Source organism: Sapajus apella, unplaced genomic scaffold (assembly GCF_009761245.1).
Source record: "Sapajus apella isolate SASKATOON/1434 unplaced genomic scaffold, GSC_monkey_1.0 scaffold47, whole genome shotgun sequence".
NCBI classification, from domain to species: domain Eukaryota; kingdom Metazoa; phylum Chordata; class Mammalia; order Primates; family Cebidae; genus Sapajus; species Sapajus apella.
The window spans coordinates 2126216-2140681 of record NW_022436987.1 but is presented as its reverse complement, the minus strand read 5'-3'; the positions used below and the strand labels follow the sequence as shown (position 1 = coordinate 2140681).

Sequence of the window (14466 nt, the reverse complement as noted above, 5' to 3'; positions counted from 1 at the left end):
TGCAATGAGATATCATCTCACCTCAACAACCACAAAAGAAACCCAAGAAATGCTGGCAAAGATGAGCTGAGAAAGAAATGTTATTACACTGTTGGTCAAACTGTAAATTAGTACAACCATTATAGAACAGTATGGAGGTTCTGAATAAAGTAAAAATAGAACTACCATGTAATTCAACAATCCCACTGCTTAATACATCCACAAGAAAGGAAATTGATAGATCAAAGAGATACCTGCACTCTGATTACTGAAGCATTTCTCACAATAGCCAAGGTTTGTAAGCAACTTAAGTATCCATCAATGGCAGAATGAATAGAGAAAATGTGATATAGATGCACAATAGAATCTTATTCAATCATGAAAAAGAATTAAATCCTGTCATTTGCAGCAATATGGGTGGAACTAGAGGTCATTATTTAAGTGAAATAAGCCAGGCATAGGAAGGCAAATTTCACACGTTCTCACTCATATGTGGGAGCTACAAAAGTGAATCTCATGGAAGTAGACAATAGAAATGTGGTTACAAGAGGCTGGGAAAGGAAGAGGGGAGGAGGGAATCAAGAGAAGTTAGTTAATGGGTAAAAAAATACAGTTAGATAAAAAAAAATGAGTTCTAGTGTTCAATAGTAAGGTAGGGAAATTATAGTTAAGAATAATTTAACTGCATATTTTAAAATAGCTAGAAGGGAAGAATTGTAATGCTCTCAACACAAAGAAAAGATTAATGAGGTGATGGATATCTCAATTACATTGATTTGATCGTCACACGTTTTATACATGTATCAAAATATCACATGTATCCCCAAAATATGTACAATAATGATATATCAGTAAAAATACAAAAAAAAAAAAAAAAAACATGAGTAAAGAATGCAAGGGTGCCTGTCTGCATGTACTTCATAGTCTTGACTCTGCTGCCAAGCAGAAAGACGAAACAGGTAGAGGTGGCTCCTTGAGTCTTTCTGAGACTCAGAGTATATACAGTTTTTTCTTTGTTTAATTAAGGAACGTGAATTAGATAAGATTCACAGAATTCAATCTACAAATAAAAAAATTTTTAAAAAGTCCCAAGGTATCTCATTATGTGAAGAGTACCTCATTGTATAAAGTGAGCTTTTTCCAAGGACTTCCCTAGGGAAAATCTTATTTGCATCACCTCTCAGGACCTCAATCTTTTAGGAACTCCTGATAGAAAATTATTCAGATCAGTGTTGATGCTTGAAAAATAATTGTTTACCCCATCCAAGAAGACAGCAAGAGTTTGAAATGAAGCTTGCTGCAAAGCCCGGTTTTGCTCAGCTGTCAGGAGAGATGATTGAGAATCACCAGGATTCAACACCTACTTCCAGATATACAGCTTAGCTCTCTGGATGTCTATTGTACTTGGTGTGAGAAAAAAAACTTATCCTAAGACTCCAGGTAAAAAGGAAGGTGCTAAAGTGACCAAGAAAGAAAGGTTCGAAGGGAACAAGAACCTCCCAAACTAGAAATCTTGTCTGTCCTAGGAGAAACCCAAATCTTTATTTTATAACCCACAGTCTATTTGAGAGAAGAGATTTTTCTTTTTCCCTTCTCTAGAATTTTCAGCCTTAGAAATGTTACTACTGGGCTGTTTTTGAGGGGGGACAGTTTAGGTGCTGAGAGTCCCCAAAAACGAAAAGTATTATTGTAGCTCAAACTATCTACACCTTTTCAACTACTAGGATTTCCTTGTCCTGTAATCATTCAGTCATTTCACCACAGGTGTTCTCTTCCTCTTTTGCTTTTCTCATGATCTCTTCTTGGTGAAACCTCTGGACTCACAAGACACTGCCTAATATGCAAGACAGAGCTCCCTGAAATTGGCCACTCATTGTCTCAGAAATAGGGGGAAACCAAAGCTTGGTGAGTACTATGTTTGGTGTATGTGTGCTATAAGCACCAGTACAGTAGTCTTCAGAGGTATTGATAAACACGAGGGGTAAGAATGAGAACAAAAACAGGGTTGCAGATTGAGGGCCTATTCCTATTTCCACTAGAATAAGAGCAACTACCAATCATGCTCTCTCATGTACATACCTCATGTTCCTCCTTATTATGTACAAGATGTCCCCATTCCAAAGAGATCACCTAGGTGGACCAGCAGCAACTGTGTCTTCCAAATTTCATACTGTGCTCTAGGTAGGATGAATAGTGCCTAGTAACATTTGAGTACATGTTTGTGACAGTGCCTTGTGCAAGGAGGAGTCCATTCATTCCTGGATGCATTCAGTTATTCATTCACTAATTCAGTCACTCATGGAACATTTCTTGAAAACGTACTACATACCTGGGGATTCAGACATATAGAGTGAGGCAGAGTTACTACCCTTTGAAACTTAGAGTTATGTCAGGGAGACAGTTTCATAAATAATCATGGGTAACTTAATAAGTATCTTTTAAAAGTATATCGTTTTATACATATATCAAAACATATCCATTTCTACACATTAAATATGCACATTTTATTGCATAAAAATTCACCATAATGAAGCAGTAAAAAAGATGTACTCATCAAAAATTGTTGGAAATAGGGTCAGTAATGAATTACTTTATATGTCCTTAATAACATTTGACTTACAGCAGTATTCTTTTTAAAGTTGTTGACAATAACCCTTAATCAGGAACACAGTTTACATTGTAACTCAGTGCACACACACACAAAAAAAATTGAAATTAATACTTTCTCATAACCATGCACCTATTGTAAGAAACAGTTTTTCTTCAAATTTTAATAAATGCTGCTGTTAACTCACTAAATCCATCTCATTAACCATGAATGTGTTATAAATCAGTTTCAAAAACAGACTTATGCAAGAGGTTATGTTGGCTTTTGATGTCAGAATTTATCACTGATTCTCTTGTGTCATGTCCTTAGAGTGAATCTAAAGGGAAAATCTTTCGTATTTAATTCTACCAGTCTCTCAAAGTGTTCCCTGCCTCTGCCTTCCTAGTCCCTCAAAGCCAATAGACTCTCCTGCAGGTTGGACCCTCCTGTAGGTTCAGGATGGATCCAATTCAGATCGAATCTTCATGATTAGAAACTTCACTGTCACTCAGTAGTCTTGAAGCTAAGTCATAATTGACAGCTCATGTGCCAGTGCTCCAGCCACATTTCACATTTCTCCTATACTGCCAAGTAGACACAGAAACTTCTGTGTGAAAACAAACTCTGATATGTTTGTCATGTTTGATTTTTCTGTTTCAAGAAGGTCCTGCCAGGAGGGCTGAATTTCTACTTTGATACCTTGTTCATTCTAACAGGTAGCTCAATCCTTTCCAGGGATATCAGATTCCAGCTGTGAGTCCCAGCCATTTTCCCATGACCCTGCTACCTTTCCTAACTCTGATTTATTTACCCATTATTTTGGATTCACCTTTCATTAGCTTAGATTCAATATTTCTATCCAACATAGAGATGGAAAAATTATAAAATCAAATGTGTTCAACATTTACAAGAGATTTTTAAATCAAACATCTGTTCTTCCAACAAGATCTTCACTTTCTGTATTTGGTGCTCCATCATAGTCAACATTTGCCTGATTGCTCTAATTGTGCTCTATTATGCTACAGTAGAAAAATCTACTGTATTCCTTGTTTATTGCTGGCATACAGCAAAGTATAGACTTGGAATAGTGTTTCTTGCCTGGCTTCAGAGCACTGGACTAGTGCCTGGTTTCCTATCAATGCACCCATTCAACTGGTTGAATATTCTGCATCAAACCTCAGCATAAATGAGATCAAACACTGTTATGCCAGATAAGATATTGCAACTATGCAGTAGTTGCAGCTGCATTTGGTCTTCACAAAGGGCCCTTCCTACCACAGTGTGTGGTGCTGCCTAGATGTGGCCACTTGTCCACTGTCTTAGATCTGTGACAGTAAAGTCTCTTCATACCTTGCTCTTGTAAACTAGCATCATCATGAAGGATAGTTTTTCTTTCCAATAAAGAATTTAGGAAAGCATCAGGACTAAGGGTCAATAACATGATCAAAAATAACTTCTTAAAATTCTTTTTCTTGCTTAGAAGGATAATAGAGAATTCACAGGAAACAATAGAAAAGTTGATTATTGTTCTCTCCTATTTGATGGAATTAAAGAAAAAATCTACTGTATTATAAGTAAACTAGAAAATAAAAGACAACCTGAGATTTCTATTAAAGGGAGAAATTGCTATATTTTTTCAAGTCATTATAAAATATTTGCATCCTTTTTCTTTAGTTCAAATAACATATAATTTTCTAAGAAGACATTTTTTGACATTAGCCACACAATTGTTGAACAATGACTCTATGGATGATAATGTTCTGCCAGCAAGGAGTAACAAGAAGGCATATTCCTGAATTTTCCATACCTACCAGCCACACGACTTTAGTAGAAATATAAGGATAGAAAAATTATAAAATCAAGTGTGTCCAATGTTTACAAAAATTTTCTAAATCAGAACATTTGTTCTTCCAATAAGACCTTCACTTTCTGTATTTGGTACTCCATCATAGTCAATGTTTGATTGTACTAATTATGCTAACTTATAGACAGGAATAAATAATGGGCAAAGAAAACCAAACCTATCTGACTGAATTCATCTTGCTGGGCTTTTCTTCTGATCACCGAACCCAGATCCTGCTGTTTGTGATTTTTCTCATCATCTACTTGTTGACTGTGTTTGGGAATCTGCTCATCATACTCCTAATTCACATTGACTCTCGACTTCACACACCAATGTACTTCTTCCTTAAAAATCTGTCATTTACTGATCTCTGTTTCTCTACAACCATTGTTCCCCAGATGCTATCCCATTTGCTCAACATGAGAAAGACCATGTCTTTTACTAGGTGCTCAATTCAAATGCTTTTCTTTCTAATAGCAGGGTGTACAGAGAGTTCACTTCTAGCAGTGATGTCCTATGACCGCTATGTGGCTGTCTGCAAGCCACTGCACTATTCCACTCTCATGACCCAGAGAATTTGTGTTCAGCTGGTCATGGGGTGCTGGGCCAGTGGAGCATTTGTGTCTTTAGTAGATACCACATTCATTTTATGTCTCCCATATCAGGGACAGAATATAATTAATCCTTATTTTTGTGAGCCTCCTGCCCTCTTAAAGCTGGCTTCAGCAGATACCTACAGCACAGAAATGACCATATTTGCAATGGGTGTTGTAATTCTCCTAGGTCCTGTCTCCCTCATCCTTTTCTCCTACTGGAATATTATCTCCACTGTGATTCAAATACAGTCAGAAGAGGGGAGGTTAAAAGTTTTCTTTACCTGTGGATCTCACTTTATTGTTGTTTTCTTCTTCTATGGGTCAACAATATTTACCTACATGCAATCTAATTTGAAGCAAATGAATAAAGGGGATAAGGTGGTCTCAGTGTTCTACTCAGTCATAGCATCAATGATGAATCCTTTCATTTATAGCCTAAGGAACAAGGATGTGAAGGAAGCACTTAGGAAAGTATTAGGAAAATAGCGTCTCTGAGGCAGTAGTCTATACTGGTATGTAATCAGAGGGCAGAGACATTCTAAAGTGGTTTAACATCTTTAACAGCTTTTTTCCCTCAGCTATCTCCAGTCTGAGACATCAGCAAAAGTCATACAGGTGCCCTTGCATCCCTAGAAATGTTTTCAGATTTGTCTAATGCAGTTTTGCTCAAGCTTATTTACTGTGGCTACAACTCACTTACCTCATAACAGCTTTTTTGGCTCGTATATGAAAGAATATTTTTAACAGTGAATACAATCTTTAACGTGGTGCCTTACAGTGCACCAATCCATGTTCACCTGGGGATGTCTCCTTCTGTCTCTAAACTCCACAGCTGCTTGCTAGACTCATAGGATGCCAACATCATCTATAGCTGTCCATTGCTTTTCGTGAAGTGGGAAAAGTATTGAGGTACTTTATTGTTTTCCCGGAAGTAGTTTAAAGGTGGAGGTCACCTCTCACTTCAAGATCTCCTCTTAATGTATCTACAATAAAACAATTATGGGTGAAGGATAACATGAGCCATAGAAAATGGGTTGGCCTTGATATGAGTCAAATGTGCTACTTTGATTTCTAGCTGCTATAGCTTCAATGCCCATGGCCTGTCCTTACTTTCCAGTATTGTTTATTCTATGTGATGGTGTCCTTGCTGAATTGGATGTATTGTATGTAGAACAACTCTGCATGGGAAAATAAATGTGTGCAATAATCACTTCACTATGCACATATGAGGTATACTGTTTTCAGATTATGTGGACTAACATGTTAATACAAAAAGCAGCAGATCTTTGATGAAATTGGCATTCTGTTTTCATCAGACACTGAACTATCTCTAAATGTTGGATAATGAAAGTTAGACTTAAGAAATGCAAAAATGCAAGGTGATGTAAATTGGATTTGTGTCCCCACCCAAATCTCACATCAAATTGTAATCCCCAGTGTTAGAGGAGGGGCCTGGTAGGAGATGATTGGATCATGGGGATGCTGTCGTATGGTTTAGCACCATCCCCCAGTGCTGTCTTATGACAGAGTTCTCAAAAGATCTGCTTGTTTAAAAGTGTGTAGCAACTCCCTGCCCGCTTCCTCCTGCTTCCATCATGTCAGATGTGCTCACTTCCCCTTCTCCTTCTACCATGATTGTAAGTTTTGGTGATGCCTCCCCAGAAGCAGAAGCCTGCACAGCCTGCAGAACCGTAGGCCAATTAAACCTTTTTTCCTTATACCAAATACCCAGTTCTCAGGTGTTTCTTTAAAGCAGCATGTGAGTGGACTAACACACAAAGCTAATAATGCAAAGGCTAATAATGTGCCTAAAATGTGTGAATACACATTATAAATTGATATTTCTAAAGTATTAAGCAGAATTTTAGGATCAATGTGTGGTTTTCTGTAGATATACATAGAAATATATGTATATATATAGCCTGTAATATCAAATATGGCATATGAAAAATCAAAGCTGAGTATTGTTTTATTGCAGTATAAGAAAGCAGATAATAAAGCCTATTGAAATCATTTTATTTCAGTGCTTATCTATCAAAGACCTTTCTTGATTAGTCATTTAAGTATCTAAACCTACCACACTCGTAACTTGCCTACCGCTAGAAGCAATTTTGTACCCTACAGTGTTCAATATGTTGCCCTCTGTGCTATCAAAGTGAATAAGGACTATCCAAAGATTAAGTAATAATGAATATTAGGACAGAAAAAGTCAGTCTATATGTCTGTTTTTGCAAATATAATGGTCAGTCCAAAATTCTGTAGTCATCTGCATATTGTCTCATTAAAGGTGGGTTGGTGGGTAGATAGTGTCAAATAGTGGCATGCTGGCATTTAAAACAATGGCTACTACCTATTAGAAAAGAATGAGACTGTGAAACAGTTTTGAGATGAAGATGACACTACAAAATGGTCTTAACATGGGGCATGCCAAAGAGAATTATCATGTACACACAAACTTACAAAACTGCTTACAGAAGAAATGCTATATATTGATTTAGTCAGATTATAACATTTCTAACCTAAAGCTCTGGTCAATTGTCAGTATAACCAATACCAGCACTTTTGGTTTTATCAACCTTCAGATTTGTCAAGTGGTAAAGTTGAAAATTTAAAAAGTAGGCAATGTTTGTTCCACAGATGGCAGGTTGTGTGAAAGATATCATGTGCATCACAGATGATGGAAGAACTATAGTGGTCTGCAAAGTCCATCTCAAGGGGCAATCACACCCCTTGGAGATGGAAGAAAAATTGTGTCCAACTATTCAAAAACTGCAACTAGCATGCCATTCTAGTTTTATAAATAGAAAGATCACTAGGTTTTCAGCCTAAGGAGGCATTAAATCTTCAAAAATCATAATAAAAGTATAGTATTCCCTTGAAATTCATCTCGCACATTTCTGCTTGTGTTATAAAAACCAATACTACAAATAAGTGCTACTCAAAGTGTGATCCATGAGCTGGTATCTTTCTATGAACTGCAAGTAATGTATATGCTTTCCAAAAGTATTGGTCCAGCTGGGCACAGTGGCTAATTCCTATAATCTCAGCACTTTGGGAGGCCAAGGCGGGTAGATCACGAGGTCAGGAGTTCACGACCAGCCTGGCCAACATGGTGAAACCCCGTCTCTGTTAAAAATACAAAAATTAGCCAAGCATGGTGGTGCATGCCTGTAATCCCAGCTACTCAGGAGGCTGAGGCAGAAGAATCGCTTGAACCCAGGAGGCAGAGGTTGCAGTGAGCCAAGATCACGCCACTGCAATCCAGCCTGGGTGACAGAGTGAGACTTGGTCTCAAAAAAAAAAAAAAAAAAAATTATCAGTCTTTAGTGTATGAAAAAATTCAAAAATACAAAAAGAAGAAAACTAGCTCTGCACTACAGATCTTTTGAGAAGCAGTGTTATAAATAACAGCAGCTACTCTTAGACATTCTGCTGTCTCATGACCACTCTCTTTTCTTACCATTAAGTAATAGGGAAGTCATGTAACATAATTGGAACGATCAATGAAAACATGCTCATGGATCACTCTGAGTTTATAAAAAATTGTATACCTTGTCACCAACAAAAAACTAGTGGAGTCAACAAGGTAAGAAAATACAAATAGTGGCAATAATTTTTAAATGAAAGCACCAACTTCTGACTAGATGCCAGACCATCAGTAACTGTGCAGCAGTATCTAGATAAATGTATAGCACTTGAGGCTTTAACAAATTACCATAGTTACATTGTTCTGGGAAATACCCATGTTTTCTAGAACAAACACTTTTTCACACTTTAAAGGTAATAAATTTTCTTTCACTTATGCCAGATTGTATGACCATTACTTCTGTATTTACTCAACTCATATAATATCAATTTTAGTAACAGATTGAGTCCATCTAATTTATTTACTAATCTTCTAGATGCTAAATACATAGCAATGAACTATGGTCACAACTCCTTCTTTTCTAGAACTTACATTTTGAAAGAGGGTGATACAAAATAAACAAATAAGCACAACGCATAATATGTCTGATGTTAAGTGCTATGAGAAAATAAAAACAAGGGAAGGTGGATTGCAATTTTAAGTAGGTGGGAAGGCTACCTAATGGTTAAAGGACATCTTACATTCAGAGAAATTAACATTTGTGCTGTGACCAAAAGGTGGAGAACAAAGAACTAACCAAGGAAAGATTTGAAGGAAAAGGGTGCAGACAGAATAGGGAGTCTAACAGCCTGGATAAAAATACGATGTTTAAGGTCAGGGCAGAGGAAGGTGTGTCTGGAGGCTGAGTGACAAGAGAGTGGTAATGAATGTCACCAAAACAGGCGGAGGCCAGACCAGTAGGTCTTATGTATTAGTTTCCTACAGCTCCCATAACAAGTTACCACAAACTCTGTGGCTTAAAACAACAGAAATGTATCCTCTCAGTTCTGGAGGACAGATGTCTGCACTCAATCTATTTACAGTCTCTGCTCCCTCCAAAGGTGGTCCTTCCTCTTCCAGCTTCTGGTGGCTTCCTTGGCTTGTGGTAGCATAACTTCAATCTTCACCTCTTCATGTCACCTTCTTCCCTTTGTCTCTATCTTCCTCTCTTCTTATAAGAATGCCTGACATTGGACGTAGGGCTCACCCCAATCCAGGATAATCTCATCTTGAGATTTGCCTTAATCACATTTGCAAAGATATTTATTACAAAGATGGTCACATTCAGAGCTTCCAGGTGAACTTATCTTTTTAGGTAACACAAATTAAACCATGGCAGCCTTGGGAGTTCCAAAAAAGTGATTGATTTTACGTTCAGTGGAAACCCATCATGATACTATGTCTTGGAGGGTCACTTTGAGGGTTATAATGAATTGTGGGGACAAACATGGAAGCAGGAAAAGTAATCAGTGAGGTTGGCTCTCTTGCAGTAGCCCAGGTTAGAAATGATGGACTGAACAAGGATTGTAGCAATAGAGAACCAGAGAAGGTGCCAAGACATGAGTATATAGGTTGTGCAAAGTGAAAAAAGAGAGGATAGAAATATCCTTGCTAAGTCTTTGGCCTGAGCAATGCTGTGGATTCTGGGGAAGACTCAAAAGGAAGACTCTGGAAAAATCAAGAATTTTCCTTTGGACATGTTTATATGGTCCTGTGTTATGTGCTGACTTAGTTTTCACATTGTTCTTCCGTATTTTGATAGATACAATAAAGTCTTCATTTAAACAGTCATAACATCCTGGACTGCACCATGTACCTCTAGTGTGTTTCCCCCATTAGCAGAAGACAATTAGAGCATTTTGAGTACAAATGCAGACAACAATTCTGAATCCGCTGGTAGTTCTTAGTTTAGCAGGCATCATCTAGATGCAGAATATACTTATATCAGTTACCTTTTACATTATCATCATTACTGAAACCTCTATTTTAAAAATTGTGACAAAGTACTTGGAGACCCCTGAAGTCCATAGGTTGGTTTGAGAAACATTAATGTAGTACGTGACATTAGATGAGATTCAGGTATTTCAGTTTGAGATTACAATTAAAAATGCCCATGGATATCTTTTACTGTAGAAAGGTTTAAAAAATTAGCAGCACTGACTGCTCCAGGGAATATCCTGATTATAACAGCTCTTGGGGCCTCAGGTTTAAAGATTACTTTTAAGTAAATCCTCTAGACTTGTTCCCAGGTGAATTTTGGATTGTGTCCTTTAATAAGACAGTACTCCTTGAGTTGAGCTAGAATAAGACTCGGCCTAGATGAAGTCCCAACCTCAGCATATTTGGTAAATTGCAGTGGAGGGTGCCTAGCAGGATATGGATTAGCAGCCTGCAGAAACCACAACTTTCTTCATTCATCGCTTATCTCTTCATCATTGCACTGTGTCCTGTGCTTGCCTCATGCCAGTGCTCCAGGTGCGAGTGGTTAGAATGGGGAGGAGTAATTAATTCTTTTAAGGAGTGTGAAATCTTGATTCTGTTCATGAGGACTTTGCCTTTCCTTCTTTTGCTTCTTTCTCTTTATCATCTGGCTTCTGGAGAGAATATGTGCTCTTCTTTGTTGCTTCTCCTGAGTAATGGCCTCATAAATCCTGTATTGCAACTCCTCCTCGACCAGGGATACCAGTGTGTGACTGCAAGGGTTATGGATATCCACTGCCTCTCCTTCTGCAATAAAAGCTAATTTTATTGCAGATTCTCTTCTGCCCCTTGCTGTCTCAGTGCACCCCATTCAAGGCTCCCTTTCTCATTCTTCTTAACCATGTGAGTTTAGGCATTGAGAGTCAGCAAGATTAGGACAGAACCTAAGCCTCCCGCACCAGATACACAGACAAAAACTGCTTGTAGTCAGATGTCCCTGGATGGCCCCACCAGGCTGTGTGAGCATGGTAGTCTGCATGAGAAGGCATGCTGCTCTCTTCCCTATACTTAGTCTCTGTCACACTGACCTCACCCTTCTTCATGGAGATGTTGTTGACAGTGTGTCCGTAATCTCCCTTTCACTGGGTGATCAATCCTGGAACTTTCTAAGTCAAGATCTTCCCACACCCCCAGGTCACACTTTTCTTGAGGGAATATGTTGGTGTGGGTCTAGGCATGAGTCTGCTTATTCATTCATTAAATTAACTTTTATTAAAACCCTACAATATGTCAGGGTTATTAAAATACAGATGATAGAAATAAATGCTTTATGTTACACTACCTTCAAATAGCAACTCTGTCCAGGGAGATGAACGGGTAAACAAATATGAAAGACTGTAACAAGTGCATGAAAGGAAGTATGTAGGAAGATTTTTTGAACATTGTGAAGATAAAGGTCAATAATGCCTCCTAGACTAAATAAAAAACTTTAGAAAGTAGTCACATTAAAGCTGTCTCTAGGCAATTAATGAATGGTTAAAGCCAAAGAAGCCAGAATGTCCTTGTGAGAAATGTGAAATTTAGGAAACTGCAGAGTATTTTTGGCTGAAGCCTGGGATAAAAGGTGAGGAAAGAGGCAAAAATGATTTTTGTGCATATGGGTAGTAGACAAACCACTCAAAGAATTGGAAGAGAATTAAAAGAATGGAAGAAACGAAGTGATCAAACAGTACAAAATTTCATTTATGCAAAATAAGTAAAACCTTGAGATCTAATGTACATGTACGTCATGGTGAATATAGTTGATAATAATGTGTTATGTACTAAAGTCTGCTAGGAGGGTAGATCTTAAATTAACTCTTTTCGCCGCAGGATGAAAAAGGAAATAGTAACTGTGCGAAAGGGATATGTCAATTAGCTTGATTGTGGTGATCATTTTGCAAGGTGTACATATCAAAATATCAAGTTGTACACCTTAAATATATACAATCTTTACATGTCAATTATATGTCAATAAAGCTGTTTAAACTAAGAAGCTGAGATAAGCATTAACAATTTTCTAGTAGTATCACTTTGCATTTTTTTTGTGATTTGTTTTTCCACATGAGATATAGACAATCTGGAAAAAAAAGAAGTATTAACTTGGGAATGGGGTTTAAAGAACATGATTAGTAGAATACAAGAAGAAAAGCAGTAAGATACCATTTCCTATAATCACAGAAAAAATAGGGTTTCAGAACTATTTATAGTTAAATTATACCAAGTCTCATAAAGACTGAAGAAGATACAGGATACGAAAACATAATGGCTTTGGTAGGATCATGGATACAATTATGGAAACAAAAATGAGATTGAAAGGATTTGAGAGATCAGTGATGTGATACAAAGTAGAAGCAGTGAGTGCTGAACATGTATTTAATAAATTTAATAAAAGAATAAACAAAATTTATATAATGGATACAAGGAATAATAGAATCAAGGGAGGTTTGGTGGCTTTCTTTTTTCAAATAATATAATTTTTTTTAAATTGTGGTTTAGAAACCCCACAAAATTTATCATCTATACCATTTTTAGGTACACACAGTTTAGTAGTGCCAACTATATTCACATTGCTGTATAAAGAACTCTAGAGGCTTTTCATCTTGCAAAACTGAAACTGTATACCTATTCAACAATGCCCCATTTCTCCCTCTCCTTAGCCCCTGCAAACCATCACTTTACTTTCCGTTTCTATGACGTTTGACTACTTTAAATATTTTACGTAAGTGAATCATTCAGCATTTGTAATTTTATGATTTACTTCACTTAGCATAATTGCCCTCAAGACTTTTCTTTATTTTAGCATGTGACAAGATTTTCTTCTTTTTAAAGGCTAAATAATATTCCATTTTTTTGTACATATCAAATTTGGTTTATCCATTCATTGCTTGATAGACATTTCCAACTCTTGGCTATTGTGACTTGTGCTGGTTTTTTCTCTTTAAAGTGAGAGATATTGAGAATATTTGACAACAGAATTAAAGGAATGAAAACAAAATCAAGAAAAAATTAATAAGTTTTTAAAAAGGGCTTAAAACTGTGTTGGTATTAGTATACAGCAAAATAAGAGTTGACTTGATTTCACTCTTAGTCTGCTTTATCTCCCTAATTATTATTTCAAAATTATTAGGTTTTCAAAAAGAGGCAATATGTGTAGTGATGAAGAGCGTGAGAATTGAATCTGGGGACCTGGGGTCCAATCCCAGGTATTCACTCCTAGAATATTACCTAATCACCTTACTCCTCAGTTCCATTATCTACATAAAATTGGCAGAGTTAGAACATTCTGAAGATCAAATGAGATAATGCATGTGAAGAGCTTAATACAAGGCCTCTCAATAAATGGCAAGTTTAGGAAAGGATGTATGCAATGTTCCAGAATGTAAAGTTGGAGGATAGAAAGAGGGAAAGAGATGAGGATAAAGAAATAAGAAGGGTCCAGATGATCACTTTTCTATTGCAACGTTAACTTTAGCATTTATTTAATTCTTAGGCAGCCTTTGTTGATTCTGATTTCTACTCTGATCCAACGATTTGCCTTTCTGTTTTTGCAACACTCTAACATTATCATTATTGTTAGTTACAGTTTATATTGTCTGTATTCTATCATCATTATAATTTATTCATATTTTATTTTTAAATGTACTTATTTTAAATCATTTTAATTTTCTTTCTTTGCTTAAAAAATGCAATCTAGGTTATAAAATAAAACAATATAGATATGCATTTAAAAAGGAAAGTCTCCCTCCAGCTATTTTCCCTGTTCCCAACAGAATTCCACTTCCCTGGAGGTAATCACTATTAACAGTTTATTTTCCATGAATCTACAAGCCATGTATACAAACTTTTCTGCTACAACTTAATACTGAATTTCTATGAATCCTATGTATGGTTATTTTTTAACTTTTAATTTTGGGGAAAGCTTTGGTTCTATTGTTAGACTTATATAACAATCTTAATTTTTAGACCTTTAACAATAAAGGAGTTGTTTTAAATATATTTTGTTATTATAATCAAACTCTAATAAACTAAGCAAAAATGATCAGCACATTTGAGTCTTATTGTTAGGTACTTGAGATTTTAGTTTACTGTTTTG

The 14466-nt window shown here is 36.5% G+C and overlaps 1 protein-coding gene across 1 annotated transcript; it reads left to right on the top strand.

Annotated features, from left to right (window-relative positions):
* Positions 1-4567: 4567 nt before the first annotated feature.
* LOC116525342 (olfactory receptor 2D3-like) lies at positions 4568-5491 on the top strand. The gene has a single exon (XM_032241147.1). The coding sequence runs from the start codon at positions 4568-4570 to the stop codon at positions 5489-5491; it is 924 nt and encodes a 307-aa protein (XP_032097038.1).
* Positions 5492-14466: the final 8975 nt, after the last annotated feature.